Genomic DNA, 17,282 nt, shown 5'->3' with positions numbered 1-17,282 from the left:
GAACCCAAGCAAGATATACTGGAAACCACAAGGAACTGAGAGTTAGAAATTCTAACCTCAGCTTTTACACTATGCTGGTAGATAGATAACCACTGCAGATGAAGAGAGGTTTCTTCATAGATGTTAAAGTCCTATAAATGCTCTTATTTGCATCTGTTTCTTTTTTTATTAATAAAGTATTTTATTTTTTTTTCCGTTACATGTAAAGATAGTTCCTCAACTTTTGTTTATACATGCATCTGTTTCTTAAATGGCATACAAAGTCATAGCATTTTTTGTGATCCTTAAGTTCCCTGAAACAAAATTGCATCTTTTAATACCATTTCCCCCCATTAATGCAATGAACAATGGCTATGAATACTATTACAGGTCACTCAAAGGGCAGAGACATGGTAGGCATAAAATACACTATAGTATATTGTGAATTGTGATTCACATGCACGAAGCAGCATTAAAAATATACACAAAGATGCAAATAAAAACAACTCTGAGGTACCACCTGACACCTATCAGATTGGCTAAAATGACAAAAAAGGGAAATAATAAATGTTGGAGAAGCTGTGGGAAAATTGGAACACTAATCCATTGTTGGTGGAGCTGTGAACTGATCCAACCATTCTGGAGAACAATTTGGAATTATGCCCAAAGGGCGATAAAGCTGTGCATACCCTTTGACCCAGAAATACCACTTTTGGATCTTTTTCCCAAAGAGATCATGGAAGGGGGAAAGGGACCCACATGTACAAAAATATTTATAGCTGCTCTTTAGGACGGGTGGCAAAGAATTGGAAGTTGGGGGGGTGCCCATCAATTGGGGAATGGCTGGACAAGTTGTGGTATATGAATACAATGGAATACTATTGTGCTGTAAGAAACGATGAGCAGGAGGAGTTCAGAGAAACCTGGAGGGTCTTGCGTGGGCTGATGATGAGTGAGATAGCAGAACTAGAAGAACATTGTACACAGTAACATCAACATTGAGTGTTGATCTACTGTGATGGACTATATTCCTCTCACCAATGCACAGAAGAGTTCCAGGGAACTCGTGATGGAAGAGGGGGGAAAAAAAAAGAATTATGGAGTAGAACCATACTATTTCTTTTGTTTTTGATGCTGTTGTTTTTTTTTTCTATTTTGAGGTTTTCCATCATTGCTCTTATTTTTTTCTCTTATAACATGACTAATGCAGAAATAGGATTAATGTTATTATGTGTGTGTGTGTGTGTGTATATATATATATATATATATATGTATATATATATATAACCTATATCAGATTACCTGCTGTCTAGGGGAGGGGGGAGGGAGGGGAGGGAGGGAAAAAAATCTGAAATTGTAAAGCTTATATAAACAAAGGTTGAGAACTATCTAACTATCTTTACATGTAACGGAAAAAAAATAAAATTCTTTATTAAAAAAAATATATACTCAAAGAAATGCATGATCAGAAAAGGATATAGGCTAGTCATGTGGCAAGAGTAAGAAATCATAGATCAAAAACCCATGTGCTGCATTGGTCTTTCTATAATGTCAAGAGATAGAGATGTTCATTGGAAGGATTCTCCCCTGCACAGGATTTTTAGCAAGATATGGATAAGAGATCCACAAGATGAAAAGGTATAGGTCACTTGTGATGTGCACCAGTGGATGGAGTGCCATGTCTATGAGACTATGAACCCATTGAACTACAAAAAGTGGAATCACAGAATTTTAGAGTTGCAAGACTGTGACCATCTAGACTAACCAAATTCTCGGAAAAAAAAATTTCCTACAACATAGCTGACAGATCATTCAGACACTATTTGAAGACTTTCAAGGATAGAGAACCACATTCCACTTTTAGATAGCTCTCCATAGGAAGTACTTCCTGACAACCAGCCTCAATTTGTCTCTTTTAAACTTCCATGCACTGCTCCAGGATGTAATCCATTTTTCACATACTTGAATACAGTCATCGTGTTCTCCCAACTCCTATTTTCAAGACTACACATGTTGTTCTCAAGACCTTTCTGCATCCTGGTTGCTCCCTTATGGATGCTTTCCAGATTATGAATGTCTCTATTAAGTTATGGTTTCCCATTCTCTCAACAGAATACATTTGATGTGGTCTGTTGAGTGCAAAGTATAGAGAGGCTGTCATCTGCATATTCTTGGAAACTGCCTCTCACTTCAGCGGAGGGTTGAACTTTTGGGGCCGCACTTCACACTGTTGACATATTGCTGTCCACTAAAACCCTCAGATCTTTTTCAGACAGATTACTATCTAAACAAACCTTTTTCTTCTGTTTCTGAAGTTGCAGTTTTTGAACCTAAATTTGAGACTTTACACTTAACATCTATGGAATTTCGTCTTTTTGAATTCAAGCCAGTTAGACTGTCAGTATCTTTTTGGACCCTGACTTTGTCATCCAGTGCTTTGGCTGTTTCTCCCAGCTTTTTGTCACCTCTGGATTTGATGATCAGGCTATCTATGCCTTTGTCAGTCATTGATAAAAATGTGAAATAGCACAAGGCCAACCACAGATTCATGCTGCGTCCCACTTCTTGTTCAGTATTGTCCAACTCCTTGTTTGTGACTTCATTTGAGGTTTTCTCAGCAGAGATGCTGGAGTGATTTGCCATTTTCTTCTTTAGTTACAGATGAGGAAACTGAGGCAAGCATGGTGAAGTGACTTGACCAGGTGGTACAGCTAGTAAGTGTCTGAGGTCAGATTTGAACATAGAAAGATGAGTCTTCCTGACTCCAGGCCTGGCTCTACCACTGTGCCACCTAGTTACTCTAGAAATTTTCAGCTAAGTTGACACTGAAGCATTAACGGTTACTCTTTGAATCTGACCATTCATTCATTCATCAAGGACTGGTTGTGTTATTTTCTGGTCCACATCTTTTAACAAAAGTGTTATGCTTCATCAGTTGAATTTCCCTTTTATCCACATCAGTTCTCTTCAGACAACTCCTCTTATTCCTCCTCATTGGAATTGTTTCTCTTCATCTCTTTAGAATTTCGTTTTTGAAAATTATTTCCATCCCTCCTAAACTAACTTTCCTCGTAGGATTTTTGTCCATGGCATCCTACCTATATTTTCTCTGAACCCTTTGAAATCTGGTTTTCCAATATCATGGGTCCATGTAAGATTATACCTAACTTTTCTATCATCCACTACAATTCTAAGAGGAATCATTTCTACCCCAGCAACCATCTCTTCCTTTCTTGTTAGAATCAGATCTAATACAGAATTTCCTTTTGTTGGTTCTTACACCCTTTGACAGATAATAATAATAATTATTATTATTATTATTACAAGTCAGGAAGTAAATAATTCTTTACTTTTGGCAGAGAGAGAGAGAGAGAGAGAGAGAGAGAGAGAGAGAGAGAGAGAAAGAGATTCAGCAGATGTCTAGAGACTTGAAGGACTCAACACTAAATCACTCCTCTGTACCAGGTTTGTGATCTGTTTCCCAAACTCATCTTTTTCCTCTTTCTGTCCAGCTAGTCTATAATATATGCCAATGACAAAATGCTTCTATGTCTTGTCAGGGAAGTAAAGTCTAAAATTAAATTCAAAGAAGCCCAGTAGTCTAGCCTATTTCTAAAAAGAAATTGCTTCTACAGTATACTTAACAGGTGGTCATCCAAACCTTGTTGGAAGACCTCTTATTTAGGATTGACTTGTTTTGTAATCTTCTCTGGTAGGTTATTTTGGTGTCTCAGTAAAAATATCATTTAACTATTCATACTGAATGGAGAATAAAAAGGAACCAACTATCCAGACCAGGAAATGCATGCATGCGTGTGTGTGTGTGTGTGTGTGTGTGTGTGTGTGTGTGTGTGTGTGTGTGTGTTTATTAAAGAGACTTAATGTGGTGGGGTAATCTAGTGGAAAAAGCACTGAAACTGTGTCAGAGACCTGGGTTTTAGTACATGAGGGGTCTTAAAACAGGTCTTTGTCCAGGCTGTGTCCCCTATGTCTGTTGTGCTCTTCCCTTCTTACCCTCCACCTCTTAGAATCTTTAATATGTTTTGTGTCATACAAGATCTGCCCTGATTTTATATGCACACACACACCTCAGAAGTGCAAGGGGCCCCCTGAAATTACTTTGTATTTACTTTGCATATATTTTTATTTATTTGTGTACATGTTCTTTTTATCTAGTGGAATATATACTCGAAGCAAAGTACTATTATGTTGTCTTTGTATTCCCAGATTCTTACCCAGGGCTTGGCACATAATAAATGAGTGTTGAATGAAGTCATTTCTCTTCTCTGGTGGTTATTTTCTTAAAACTAGCTTTTTGGATTACATGATCACTAAGGATTCTTTTAAAAAAAATTTTTTTTAAATTACATTAGTATCCTAGAATGCTAATTCTATCCTTGAAATAAATAAAAATGCTAGAATGTAAGCCAGATTTTCCAGGCCTGGCATATAATTTCCAAAGACTTCAAACAACTTCAGCAATGATCATGAATCTTCTAGACACCTGGTACAGACTTGTTAATAGCTTCAAGTTGGATTTGGTGATGGTAAAGAGGAGGAAGTGCCTTGTGCAAGGTGTTGTGTTGACAGGTATAAGAAATATGCTGATCATGTCGTCTTCTCATCTTTAGTATTATGGTCATATTTTATTGTAGTAAATACCTTTGCCTTATGAATTAAGTGATGTGCAAATGTTCCTATTTTGTCTGTACAAAATAGAAAACAAATTGCCTAATAAGATAAGATGATAACTATGTCATATCTGACAGTGATTTTAGCATCCTGTAGAATAGCACTTACAGAACATTCCTAATGCAGAGACAGCATCACCGAGGTTTGTTAGATTGGGAATGAAATATGACCAGGAGCCACATTTCTTCAGAAGGTACAGGGTCAGTCAAGGGCATTGGAGGAGCATGTATATTAAGAAGTTACCCTTGTTCTGCTCGATCTTTATCTCCAACCTGCTGAGTCCCTCCTACAAGAACCATTTTATTGGACTTAAACACTGGAAAATCTATTGGAATATACAGTAGGCTAAAGAAGAAACTAGATAAGCCCTTTTTTTTCTCTTTTAAAAGTATTTTATTTTCTCCCAATTACATGTAAAAAACAACATACATTTTGAAAATTTTGAGTTCCAAATTCTCTTCCTTCTTCCCTTCCCCCATTGAGGAGACAAGCAATTCGATATAAGTTATACGTGTGTAGTTATGCAAAACATTTCCATGTTAGTCATGTTGTGAAAGAAAACAGACAAAAGAACCCTCAAGAAAAATAAAGTTTAAAAAATATACTTCAAAATTCCTTCAGGGGGGTAGCTAGGTAGCACAGTGGATAAAACACCAGCCCTGGATTCAGGAGCACCTGAGTTCAAATCTGGCCTCAGACACTTGACAATTACTAGCTGTGTGACCCTGGGCAAGTCACTTAACCCTCATTCCCCCCCCCCCCAAGTCCTTCAGAGTTGTCTTGGATTATTGTACTGCTGAGAATAGCTTAGTCATTCACAGCTAATCATCTTAAAATATTGCTGTTACTTTGTACACAGTACATTTCACTTTATCAGCTCATGTAAATCTTTCAGGTTTTTCTGAGAGCATCCTACTCATCATTTCTTATAGCACAATAGTATTCCATCATAATCCCATACCACACTTTGTTCAGCTAATCACCAATTGATGGGCACCCCCTCAATTTCTAATTCTTTGCCACCAGAAAAAAAATTGCTATGAATATTTTTGTACCTATAGGTCCTTTTCCTTTTTGGTTTTTTATCTCTTTTTGGATACAGACCTAGCAGTGCTATTACTTGGTCAAAGAGTATGAATGGCTTTATAGCCCTTTGGGCATAGTTCCAAATTGTGCTACAGAATGGTTGAATCAGTTTACAGCTCCAGCAGTGCATTAATGTCATTTGTCCTACATCCCCTCCAATACTTGTCTTTTTCCTCCTGTCCTATTAGCCATCCTAACAGGTATGAGGTAGTAGAGTTGTTTTGATTTGCTTCTCTCTAATCAGTAGTGAGAGCATTTTTCTTCATATGGCTGTAGATAGCTTTGATTACTTTACCTGAAAACTGCTTATATCTTTTGATCATTTATCAGTTGGGGAATGGCTCTTATTTTTTATAAATTTGACTCTGTTCTCTATGTTTGGGAAATGAGGCCTTTATCAGAGAAACTTGCTTCAAATATTTTTTTCCACAGTTGACTATTGCTAACTGTATTTCCCTCCATCCTATCCCCCCCCCATTTATTCTATTCTCTCTTTCCTTTCACCCTGTCCTTCCTCAAAAGTGTTTTGCTTCTGAGTACCCCCTCCCAGAAGCTGCCTTCCCTTCTATTACAGCCCCTCTTCATCTCCTTCCCCTCCTACTTTCCCTCAGGGTAAGATAGACTATATATAATTGAGTGTGTATGTCATTCCCTCTTTGAACCAGTTCTGATGAGAATAAGGTTCACTCATTCCCTCTTACCTCCCCTATCTTCCCCTCTACTGTATAAGCTTTTTCTTGCTTCTTTTATGTGAGATAATTTACCCCATTCCACCTCTCCTTTTCCCTTTCTCCCAATGCATTCTTCCCTCACCCCTTAATTTAATTTAATTTTTTTAGATATCATGCCTTCATAACTGCCCTAATAATGAGAAAGTTCATATGAGTTACAAGTATCATCTTTCCATGTAGGAATGTAACAGTTTAACCTTTTTGAATCCTTTATAACTTCCCCTTTCTTGTTTACCTTTTTATACTTCCCTTGAGTCTTGTATTTGAAAGTCAAATTTTCTATTCGGCTCTGGTAACTCTAGTGCTCCTCCCTGCCCTGAGGTTGCCACCTAGAACTGCAGGTATGCAGTGTGGATCTGAGGATGGGCAGTGCAATGGAGTCCTGCCCCCAGTGCCAGCAAAGAGACCCCTGTTTTGATCAATTGTTAGACCTCCTTACCATCTGTGGGCTGAGAATTCCAGAAGTAGCTGCTGCCACTGCTGATTCGGGCTCCAAAGTCCTGCTCCTGGTTTGCCAGGCCTGGTCTGCACTGGACTGTGCTCCACTCTCACCCTGGTACAACAAAACTTTCCCGCCAACCTTCTGAGTTGTCTTTGGTTGGAAAATTATTTCACCCTGACCTTCTGTGGGTTCTGCTGCTCCAGGAATTGTCTTATAGCATGATTTTAATGTATTTGGAGGGGTTTGGGGGAGAGCTCAGGTTAGTCACTGCCTTTCTTCAGCTATCTTGGATCCATCCCCAAGCCCTTTCTTTCTTGCTGAACCAGTTTCCTCCTCTTTCAGATGAGGTTTGACTTAGAGTACCTCAAAGGTTCCTTCCAGCTCTAAGTCTGTGATCAAATGAGGAAATAGTGTTCAATGCCAGCAGTGGAATTAGAAACAGAAGCAACTTCTTCATATTTCATCCTGAAGGTAGCAGAGACCCAATGGAGTTTATTGAGTAGATGTTTGTGAAGGAGAGGGTTTGACACGATCAGACTTAACACTTTAGGAAAATCACTTTGGCTCCATTATGTGGAATATGAATTGGAGTGGGAAGAGACATGAGTCAGAGAAACCAATTAGAAAGTTATTATAATAGTCATAGGGACAAAAAGTGAATAAACTCTGCATACATATTCTTTGATTCAGTAGAATGTTTATAGCAGGTTTTTTGTTTGTTGTTATAGCAAAGACCTAGACTGCCTGAACATATTATGGTATATGAATGCAATGGAATATTCTATAAGAAATGATGAAAGGGGAAAGGTGGGAGGGGCAGCTAGGTGGCGCAGTGGATAAAGCACCGGCCCTGGATTCAGGAGAGCCTAAATTCAAATCTGGCCTCAGACACTTGACACTTATTAGCAGCGTGACCCTAGGCAAGTCACTTAACTGGAGATGGATAACATTTTTTCCTCACAAGTCCCTTGGAATTGTCTTGGTTCATTGCATTGATCAGAGTAATCAAGTCTTTCACAGTTGATCATCATTACAACATTGCTGTTATTGTGCACAGTAATCTCTTGGTTCTTCCCACTTTACTATACATCAGTTCATATAAATCTTGCCATTGTTTTCTGAAACCATCCTCCTCTTCATTTCTCACAGCACAGTAGTATTCCCATCAAAATGATATGCCACAGCGTGTTCAGCCATTCCCCAATTGGTGTTTATTCCCTTTCTTTGATCATGACTTTCAGGTAGTCCAGTATTCTTAAATTCTCCCTCCTGGATGTGTTTTCTAAGTTAGTTGTTTTTCCAATGAGATAGATTTTCTTCTATTTTTTCGTTCTTTTTTTCATTCTATTGTTTCTTAATGTCTCATGGAATCATTAGCTTCCACTTGCCTGATTTCAATTTTTAAGGAATTATTTTCTTCAGTGAGATTTTGTCCCTCTCTTTCCATTTGGTCAATTCGGCTTTTTTAAGGAGTTCTTTTCTTCAGTGAATTTTTGTTTGTCTTTTACCATTAGACCAATTTTGTTTTTTAAGGTGTTTTCTTCAGTAATTTTTGCCCTTTTTTACCAAGCTGTTAGTTCTCTTTTCATAATTTTCTTGCATCTCTCTCATTTCTGTTCCTAATTTTTCCTCTACCGTTCTTCTTTCTTTCTTTCATTCTCCCCAGGAATTCATGTCGCACTTTGGTCCAATTAGCATTTTTCTTTAAGGCTTTGTTCTTATAGCTGTTTTTGTGCTATTATCTTTTGAGTTTGTGTTTTGGTCTTCCCTGCCCCTGTAATAGGTTTTTATGGTCAGATTTGTTGTTGTTGTTGTTTGCTCATTTTTCCAGCATGTTTATTCTTGACTTTGAATTTTTTGCTAAAGTTGGATGCTCACCTTGGAGGTACTGTCCCAGGTTTTTTTGTGCTAGTGTCTTCAGAACTAGTTCTGGGGTCCACAGGTTTTTGGTTCTTCCAATATGGTGTGATCCTGGGAGAGATATGGTCACTACTCTCCTATTTTTCACTTAGGTCTTCACTCACGATGGGCCTTTGGTCCCCTGCAGCCACCAGTGTTAGCAGTCTCTGCCTTGGAACTGTGACCAGGTCCCCCGATCCCTTGTGACTGACAGCACTCCTCTGTGCCCTAGAACTGAGACCCAGAACTGCATATGGCAGTAGAGTTACTAATCAGTACCAGCTATACCCCCTTGTAATCTCTTTCTGTTGTCCTATCATCTTACCAGACTGGGATGAGAGCTCCTGAAGCTGCTGTTGCTTCTGCCACGTGTCTGGGCTCCAGACAGGCTTCCACCCCAGTATTACAAACTTCTGCTGACTTCCTAAGTTTTCTTAGGCCATAAAAATAGTTCATCCTGACCTTGTAAGTTGGCTCTGCTGCTACAGAATTTGATTTGAGTTGTTAAAGTTGTTTGGAGGGGAATGTTGAAAGAGCTCAGCTGGGTTGTCATCTGTCATCTTCCAAGGCACCTTTTCCTGCCTTAAGCTTTACAAATGACCTTCCAGGTTATCTTGTTTGGTCTCTACAACAACCATGGGAGGTATGAAGTGTTTGAGACAGAATCTGAAGTCCTAGTTTGATCTTCCTCACTCCAAGGCCTGCACTCTATCCACCTAGCAACCCTATCAAAGCATTTGGAAAAATCTTATGCTGTTTTTGTGAATAAGGTAAAGAAATGTAAGTTATATCAATAGGACAGTTAGGTGGATTGAGACCTTGCTGAATAGCCAGACCCAAAAGACTTTTTATGACTTGTCTGCTACTAACTTGTACGGAGGCGTTTGGAGCTAAAGTGCCACAGAGGCCTGTGCTTGCTCCAAACTATCGAACGTTTTATCAAAGAATTAAATACAACTGAGAAGGCGTTTTACTTGAAGATGATGCAGAGAGAGGGACATAGAACACATTGGATGATGGGGTCATGGTACATCTTTTACATATGTATCCCCCATCAGACTTCAGGTCTTACACTTACATACAAAATATCAGCTTCATGATTGTAAAGTAGGAGATGTGGCTAGACTTTTGGGTTTGGGGTATTGGAGTTTTATGGAAATCAGAAAAGGTAGTGAAATATGACATTGCATTAGGAGAGGCATAATCACCTTGCTTTCTTCTGCCCTGATCAGAACACAGCTGGGGTATTGTGTGGCACGTTTTAGGAAGAACATTGGTAGGCTGGAGAACACTCAGAGGCAGACAGAGCCCTTCAGGGTCACAGCTTACATTATTGGTGAAGGGAACTGTTGTTTTACCCTAAGGGAGGGAAGACTACTTTCAAACAATAGCAGTTTTCTTGGATGCAGAATTCTGCCCTGAGACTTGTTCTGCTTGGCCTCAGAAGGAAAAACTATGGCTAGTGGTTCGAAAGTCACAAAGAGGCAAATTTGGGCTTGATTTCAAGAAGTATTACCAAAGAATTAGACTGTTCCAAAGTGGGGGCAGCTAGATGGTATAGTGGAGAAAACCCTGGGTCTGGAGTCAGGAAGACTCATCTTCTTGAGGTCAGATCCAGCCTCAGACATTTACTAGCTGTGTGACCCGGGGCAGGTCACTTCACCCTGTTTGCCTCAGTTTCCTCATCTGTAAAATGAGCTATTGAAGGAAAAGGCAAACTACTCCAGTATCTTTGCCAAGAAAAGCCCAGAAGGGATCATGAGGAGTAGGACACAACTGAAATAACTCAACAACAACCATTGCAAAGTAGACTGGGCTTCCTGAGCAAGTGATGAATCCCCCTCCCTGCTGGGAATAAAACACCTCCTTCAGGTGTGTTGTCCAGAGAATTTCTGTTCACCTGTAGCTGTGCATCTGGGCAGCCGGGGCCTGGAGACAAGGGGTGGGCTTTCTTCCTCTCCCTTGTACATTGCTGCCCACTCTGCTCACGTAGCTTTCTGTCGCCTTTTAAACATTTTTATTTTTTAAAAAATGCTGTATACGACACAGGTTTGAAGCTTCGTGTGCAGGCCCCTTTTTTGTTGTTTGTAGATTGAAATATCTTTGCTTTTCCCGTTGCCTTTTTAGTCGTTCGGGATTGTAACTCTTCCGAGCCTGCTGTTTCATTTGCCCCCAGGCATCATCACCAGAAAGATTTTGGTGGTAGACATGATGGGCTTGAGAATTTGTGGAATAGTAAATTAATTTACTGGAATGCAGACCTGTTAATTAGTTCCATGTAAGCTCTAAGTGTCAATTCATTTTTACCATTGATTTATTTGAGTACCAGAAATTAATGTCTAAGTTAAATAAATGGTTCTTATGGGGAGCTATTTCAGTAAAAATCCTTGCCAGTTTTTGTTAGGAGTTTGTTTTGTGCTTCATAAGTAGGTCAGAAACCTAACCAGGGAATCATTTCCTGGCTTTCAGGTTTAGGTTGGAGGGAAGAGTTAATACATCAGCAAACATAATGACTTGTCGTGGGCAAATGACTAGTCCTTTTTCTCTTTAAATTCAGGAACAAGTCCCTGTCCCAGTTTATCATCCAACTCCGAGCCAAACTCGGCTGGCAACACAGCTGACTGAAGAAGAGCAAATCAGAATAGCCCAGAGGATAGGCCTGATCCAGCATCTGCCTAAAGGAGTGTATGACCCTGGAAGAGACGGGTCAGAAAAAAAGATCCGGGAGTGAGTCTGCTTTTGTTTTTCTAATGTAGATGAATGGGAAAGGGTTACTTTCTGCTCTTGGTTTCCAGGGATAGTCTGGCCTATTGTGCAGTCTCTCACATGTTTTGGAAAGTCAGGTATGGATTGTCACACTAAAAGATATTTCATGTATACAGATTTGTGGTTTGAGCAGATAAAATCTTTGACAACAATAACTGAAATTTATGCAGCATTTTACATGTATCCCATTCAAACCTCAGAATGAAGCATTTAAAGGTCAGGATACTGAGACTCAGAAAGCTTCAGTGACTTGACCATGGTCACACTGCTACTAATTATTAGAAGTTGGATTTGAACCCAGGTTTTTCTGACTCCAGATTAAATACTATCCATTATGAATGGCATGCTGCCTCACAAACTTTGTCTTTATAAAGACAAGACTGAGAGAAGCATTTTATCTCCCATCTTTGTGCCTTTAACGCTGGTTGCCTCCCTTTTCCCCCTACCTAAAGTGTACTTCTCCCTCATCTCCTCATAGAACCGTCCAACTTCTAATATTCTTCCCTAATTACCTTTCATTTAGTAGATAAGAGATATACATATAGTTATATAGAGAATGCATATGTTTCCCTTTTAGAACATAAGGTCTTTGAGAGTAGGACTTGTTTCATTCTCTGTATTTGTATACCCAATGCCTGGCACATACTAGGTGTTTTAATAAATACTTGTTGATGAATTTAACTTTAAGAAATGACTGCATAGACACTGTCCCTTATTAATTCCTTTTCCCCACTGCTATGGGAGAATTGGCTACTAGAGTTCTTGTGGAAGAAGTGAGAATGATGATGTTGTAAGGGGAAAAAATAACTCACTTATTTTTAGGTGAAGAAATGGAATTGGGACCTGCTGCTGTATCCTAGTACTGGAATTCTTAAACAAGAGAGCTTTCTAAATGAGAGCCCTTCGGTTCAGTGATACTGTTAATGACAGAAACATTTCTAGGTACAGACAAGTCATTGACAAGTTATGCTTGTTGGGGGTTGTTGTTGTTCTCAAGGTTGGTTAAAAAAAGAAAAGGAAAAGAAAAAGAGAAAATGAACTGCCATATACCCTCAAAAACCCTTTGGCTATAAACTAGGAGCCCCTAATTAGGGCAGCTACCAGCATCCATTAAATAGATTTCTAGATTGGGAACAAATTTGTCAGCAGACGCCTAATGTCATTGGCTTCTGTAGCTGGACATTGGTCTGTTTACTTGAACCACAGGAAACCAGCTTTTTAAAAAGTCTACGGAGACTATAGGACTGTCAGGTTGGATAGCATCTTTCCATAAAGCCCAACCCTTTGTCCATTGATTTACCTGAGGACTTTGGCCTATCTCTAATCAGAGAAAATTCTCCTGTTCTCATATTCCCCCAGATACACTGTGGGATTAGGCCGCTTCATTAAGCAGGCATAGAAAGTAGAGACTGAGGAGGTTACTGGGGCTTTACAGATTTAATCCATAAAGTACCCCCCAGGTAAGTAGGTTAAAATTAGCAGCCCTGTTTTTATAAATAGTTTTTTTAAATGATGCTTATAGGGTCAAGCAACTGAGAGTACAACTTAAATTTTCTTCCAGTGCGGCCCTTACTTTTGCCTTAGGCTCAATTCTGTAAGATAAATAATAGGAACAAACATGTTTCTGGTATTTTAAGAAAGAGGGAAGGAGAAAAGGAGTAAGCATTTTTGTAGCACCCACTGTGTACCAGACATTGTGCCCAATGCTTTTTTAGACTTTTTTTTTTTTTTTTTTTTTAGTGAGGCAATTGGGGTTAAGTGACTTGCCCAGGGTCACACAGCTAGTGTTAAGTGTCTGAGGCCGGATTTGAACTCAGGTACTCCTGACTCCAGGGCCGGTGCTTTATCCACTGCGCCACCTAGCTGCCCCGTGCCCAATGCTTTTTAAAAAATATTATCTCATTTGACTAATACTTTAAGGTTTGTGAAACACTTTAATAGACTTTAGCTCATTGGATTCTCTCATTTGACTATACCTGTAAAAGAGGTAGCACATGTAGCATTTTATTTTAACTAAACATTTTTTTTCAATTCCATGTGAAGATAGTTTTCAACATTCATTTTTGTAAGATTTTGAGGTCCAGATTTCTCTCTCTCTCTCCCAAAGCTAGCAAGCAATCTGATTTACATTGCAATCATGTTAAACATATTTCCACATTAGTCATGTTGTGAGAGGAGAATCAGAACAAAAGGGGAAAACCACAAGAAAGAAGTTGGGGGGATGGGGAGTGAAAATAGTGTGCTTTGATCTGCATTCAGACTCCATAGTTCTTTTTCTGGATGTAGAGAGCATTTTCCATGAGTCTTTTGGAATTGTCTTGGATCATTGTACTGCTGAGAAGAGCTAAATCTACCACAGTTAATCATCCCACAGTGTTGTTCAAATGTAGTATTTTAGAGATTAGGAAACTGAGGCTCAGAGGGGCTGTGCCAGTTTTTAAGATTCTGTAACTAAATATTGCCATTTTGATCTTCAGTGTGGCATATTTAAAAGTTGGAGAGACATGGTTTCTGAGTAATTTAATCATTTTCTTTATAAGGCCAGCACTATTATTAATAAAAAGGATGGTTGTTTAGCTATCTCTCTTAGACCAAAAATGACCAATAGTGGTGGGTTCACAGTTTATATGCCCTGGGAAGAGCAGATGTTCAGTCAACTCTGATTGATTAACAGTTAATGAGAGGAGGCAGGTAGGTGGCGCAGTGGATAAAGCACTGGCCTTGGATTCAGGAGGACCTGAGTTCAAATCCAGCCTCAGACACTTGACACTTAACTAGCTGTGTGACCCTGGGCAAGTCACTTAACCCTCATTGCCCTGCAAAAACAAAAACAAAAAACAGTTAATGAGAGAGTAAATACTACAATGAGAGGCTGGGCTATATTTACAGTGAGGGTCTTGGGGGTACAGGACTTGGGTCACCCAATTCCTGATTGAAGAGACTTCTCCATTTCCATATCACCTTTCTGACCAAAGGGAGAATCAACACTTCCCAGGTGTGTCTGAGCAAACATAATGAGCAGGAATAAACCCAAGAGCCTAAGCTTAGACTTTCTTTTACTGTCTTTGATTAGATCTTAGCCATCCTGGCTAGGAAGGTCTTGAGAAAGATTTCCCACATGGATTGATTTTTGGATGCGGGAGTAGAAAAGGAGAAAAACCTTGGGTCTGATTCAGTAATTAATCATTAAATCCAAGAAGAGAAATGTTCATTTCTCACAGCAGACACAAGAAGAGTGTCCTAAATGAGCACCATTCTCCAACCTTCTTTCTTCTTTCTTCCTACTAGGTGTGTGATCTGTATGATGGACTTTGTTTATGGAGACCCAATCCGGTTTCTGCCGTGCATGCACATTTATCACCTGGACTGTATAGACGACTGGCTCATGAGGTCCTTCACGTGCCCGTCCTGCATGGAGCCAGTGGATGCAGCACTGCTTTCCTCATATGAGACTAACTAAGCTTCGGCTTTCTCTTCTGACGAGTCAAGGGAGCCTTGGCTTTGGATGGTTTTGATCTTTGGTCACTGAGCCCACAGAGCCAGGGAGCAGGAATTAAGATCATGCACAAAAGTCATTTCCTAAAAATTCCTGAATGGCTGCAGATGTTGGAAAAAGTCCATGATATTTTAGAGTCCAGAGGAACAAGTAGGAAGGTATTTTTACATAAAGCCTTGACCCAGTGTTTAAACTACAATTGTACTTAGTCTTGTTCTTGTTCCAGTGCATAGGAATTGTGTAAAGTGTTACAGCAGCTGTAGATGTTTAAATTGTGTGTATTGAAGATTTTATTAGGAGCAAGGTAGGGGTTATTTTTCCTAAATGAAATAACTTTCATTCCCTCCCCCCATTCTTTTCACAAGTTGCTAGCATTTGGGTCAAGGTTTTATTAAAAGCTACATTTTATAACACTGGCACAAAGAAGTAGTTTTAAGCTTGTTTGCACAGTTCTTTTTTCCATTGGAGATGGAATCCATTGCCTTAGGTCTTTTTAAATAGTGTATTGTTATTGTTGGGGCTGCCTCTATGCTTGAAAACCAGTTTATTTATAACCTGTTAAAAGTGCTATGTTCTGTTTGCAGTTAGGATTATGCAGAATTTCAAGTGATCTCCTAGCTCTTAAGCCAACTGAGATGCACTATCCCTTTTCTATTTTTTGAAAAAAGAAAGTGACTTAATATGAGGACAGACATCAACCCAAGGAACATGATTTTAGTATTTACTCAGTCCAGGGTTTCGCTTAATTCATTTGACTATTTGCATGGTAAGAATTAAAATTTGGGACAGACTTAAAATGTTAAGGCTTTTGAGCTCAAATTAGACCACTGTGCTGTAGAACATGAAGGGAGACCCCCATAGGGATGAGTATTACAAGAAAAAAGATTCCCAGTTGTGACTTGGGTCATTTCTTCCTCCCTCTCCCCAAAAGACTTGTTGTCTTGGACCTTAGCAAAAGGATACCGCATCTCGAATTACTGTAGTTCTGAGGTGATTGAAGTTAAATAAACCGTATCTCGATCTCTGTTTGGAAGGTATCTGTTTAGTCTTGCTGACTGACCAAGCAAGCAGGTGGAAATAATAAGGTAGATGTTTCTCGTGGTTTTTTTGCACACCAATGCTGAGTTTGTATAACCACATGACTTCATAGTTGTGATCTCAAGAAAGAAGGAATTTCTCCTTCTCTTTTTCTTGCAGCTGATGTAAGAAAGCAAGAAATCTCTAAGCTCCGGAAGTGTTTCTAGTAGAGATGGTCTCGTGAAGATGTGGTCGTCATCTTTTTTTCCAGCTCGCATGTGTTTGTTTTTCCTTATTGTACTCTACTGTGACTTTTAGGCATTCGACTCCACTCTGGCCCTGCAGTTACCCATCCGAGATGAGCAGAAAGAGATGCAGTCTCAACTTAACCCAAAGGAATCAGGAAATGTTTCTATTTTGTTTGGAATTGAGTCCTTTCCCTGACATTTTTATATTGTCAAACACACAGACTTGGAGGGTCCTCTGTGCTTAGATTCTAGAGGAGTGAAATATATCGTAAGTACTTTTTTAAAAGGTTTGTCATTTGAGTGCAGGAGGGTCTCCACATGATTAATTTTTTCCCCCTATTAATCCATAATGGAAAGACATGAAGATGAATTTGAGAAAAGTGTAAAGGAAATTCTAGTATCAGGTCCATTTAAATTGTTAGCCGTGTCTCTTGGTCGAATTTTTTTTATTTATTAATTCAATTACACCCAGTTACATAAAGCAAATCCGATAAGAAACAGCTGAAGTTGTGCAATATTTTCAGTGATGATACTTTTTTTATCATTGTGTGTTTTTCTATGTAAACGTGATGCCCGTGTCATTAAGTATTATAGCCAGACTTTCTTTTTCTTGATTGTTAAAATTGGCAAAAATGAACTTTCATCTTTTAAACGTCTTTTAGGTTGCTCTTAGTCTTTATTTATTCTAAGGCTTGATTAGGAAAAGTTTGGAAGTCCTATTGAAGTGACTGGTTCCTGAGTTGAATGCGCTTTTTTTAGGCACTTTGTATTGTTAAACTTTATTTTGGTCTCCTTATACCATGTTAAGAACCATAAACCTCTGCTTTTACTAAGTTGTTGAATAAAGTTATAACAGTTATAAAGGGCTAAAGTTAGAATTGATTCCATAAGAATATCCTCCTCCTCAAAAAAAAAAGCAACCCTTC

At 39.0% G+C, this 17,282-nt stretch overlaps 1 protein-coding gene across 1 annotated transcript in view; it reads left to right on the top strand.

Annotated features, from left to right (window-relative positions):
- RNF11 (ring finger protein 11) overlaps nucleotides 1-16,688 on the top strand; it is a 76,424-nt gene extending 59,736 nt beyond the window's left edge. Inside the window, exons 2-3 of the mRNA XM_044002421.1 lie at nucleotides 11,387-11,556; nucleotides 14,884-16,688. Coding sequence (XP_043858356.1) covers nucleotides 11,387-11,556; nucleotides 14,884-15,055 — 342 coding nt within the window. The 3' untranslated portion in view covers nucleotides 15,056-16,688. The remainder of the gene's footprint in view (nucleotides 1-11,386; nucleotides 11,557-14,883) is intronic.
- Nucleotides 16,689-17,282: the final 594 nt, after the last annotated feature.

Source organism: Dromiciops gliroides, chromosome 4 (assembly GCF_019393635.1).
Source record: "Dromiciops gliroides isolate mDroGli1 chromosome 4, mDroGli1.pri, whole genome shotgun sequence".
Taxonomy (NCBI): domain Eukaryota; kingdom Metazoa; phylum Chordata; class Mammalia; order Microbiotheria; family Microbiotheriidae; genus Dromiciops; species Dromiciops gliroides.
Note: the sequence above shows the minus strand (reverse complement) of the source record. Positions and strands in the feature narration are given on the sequence as shown.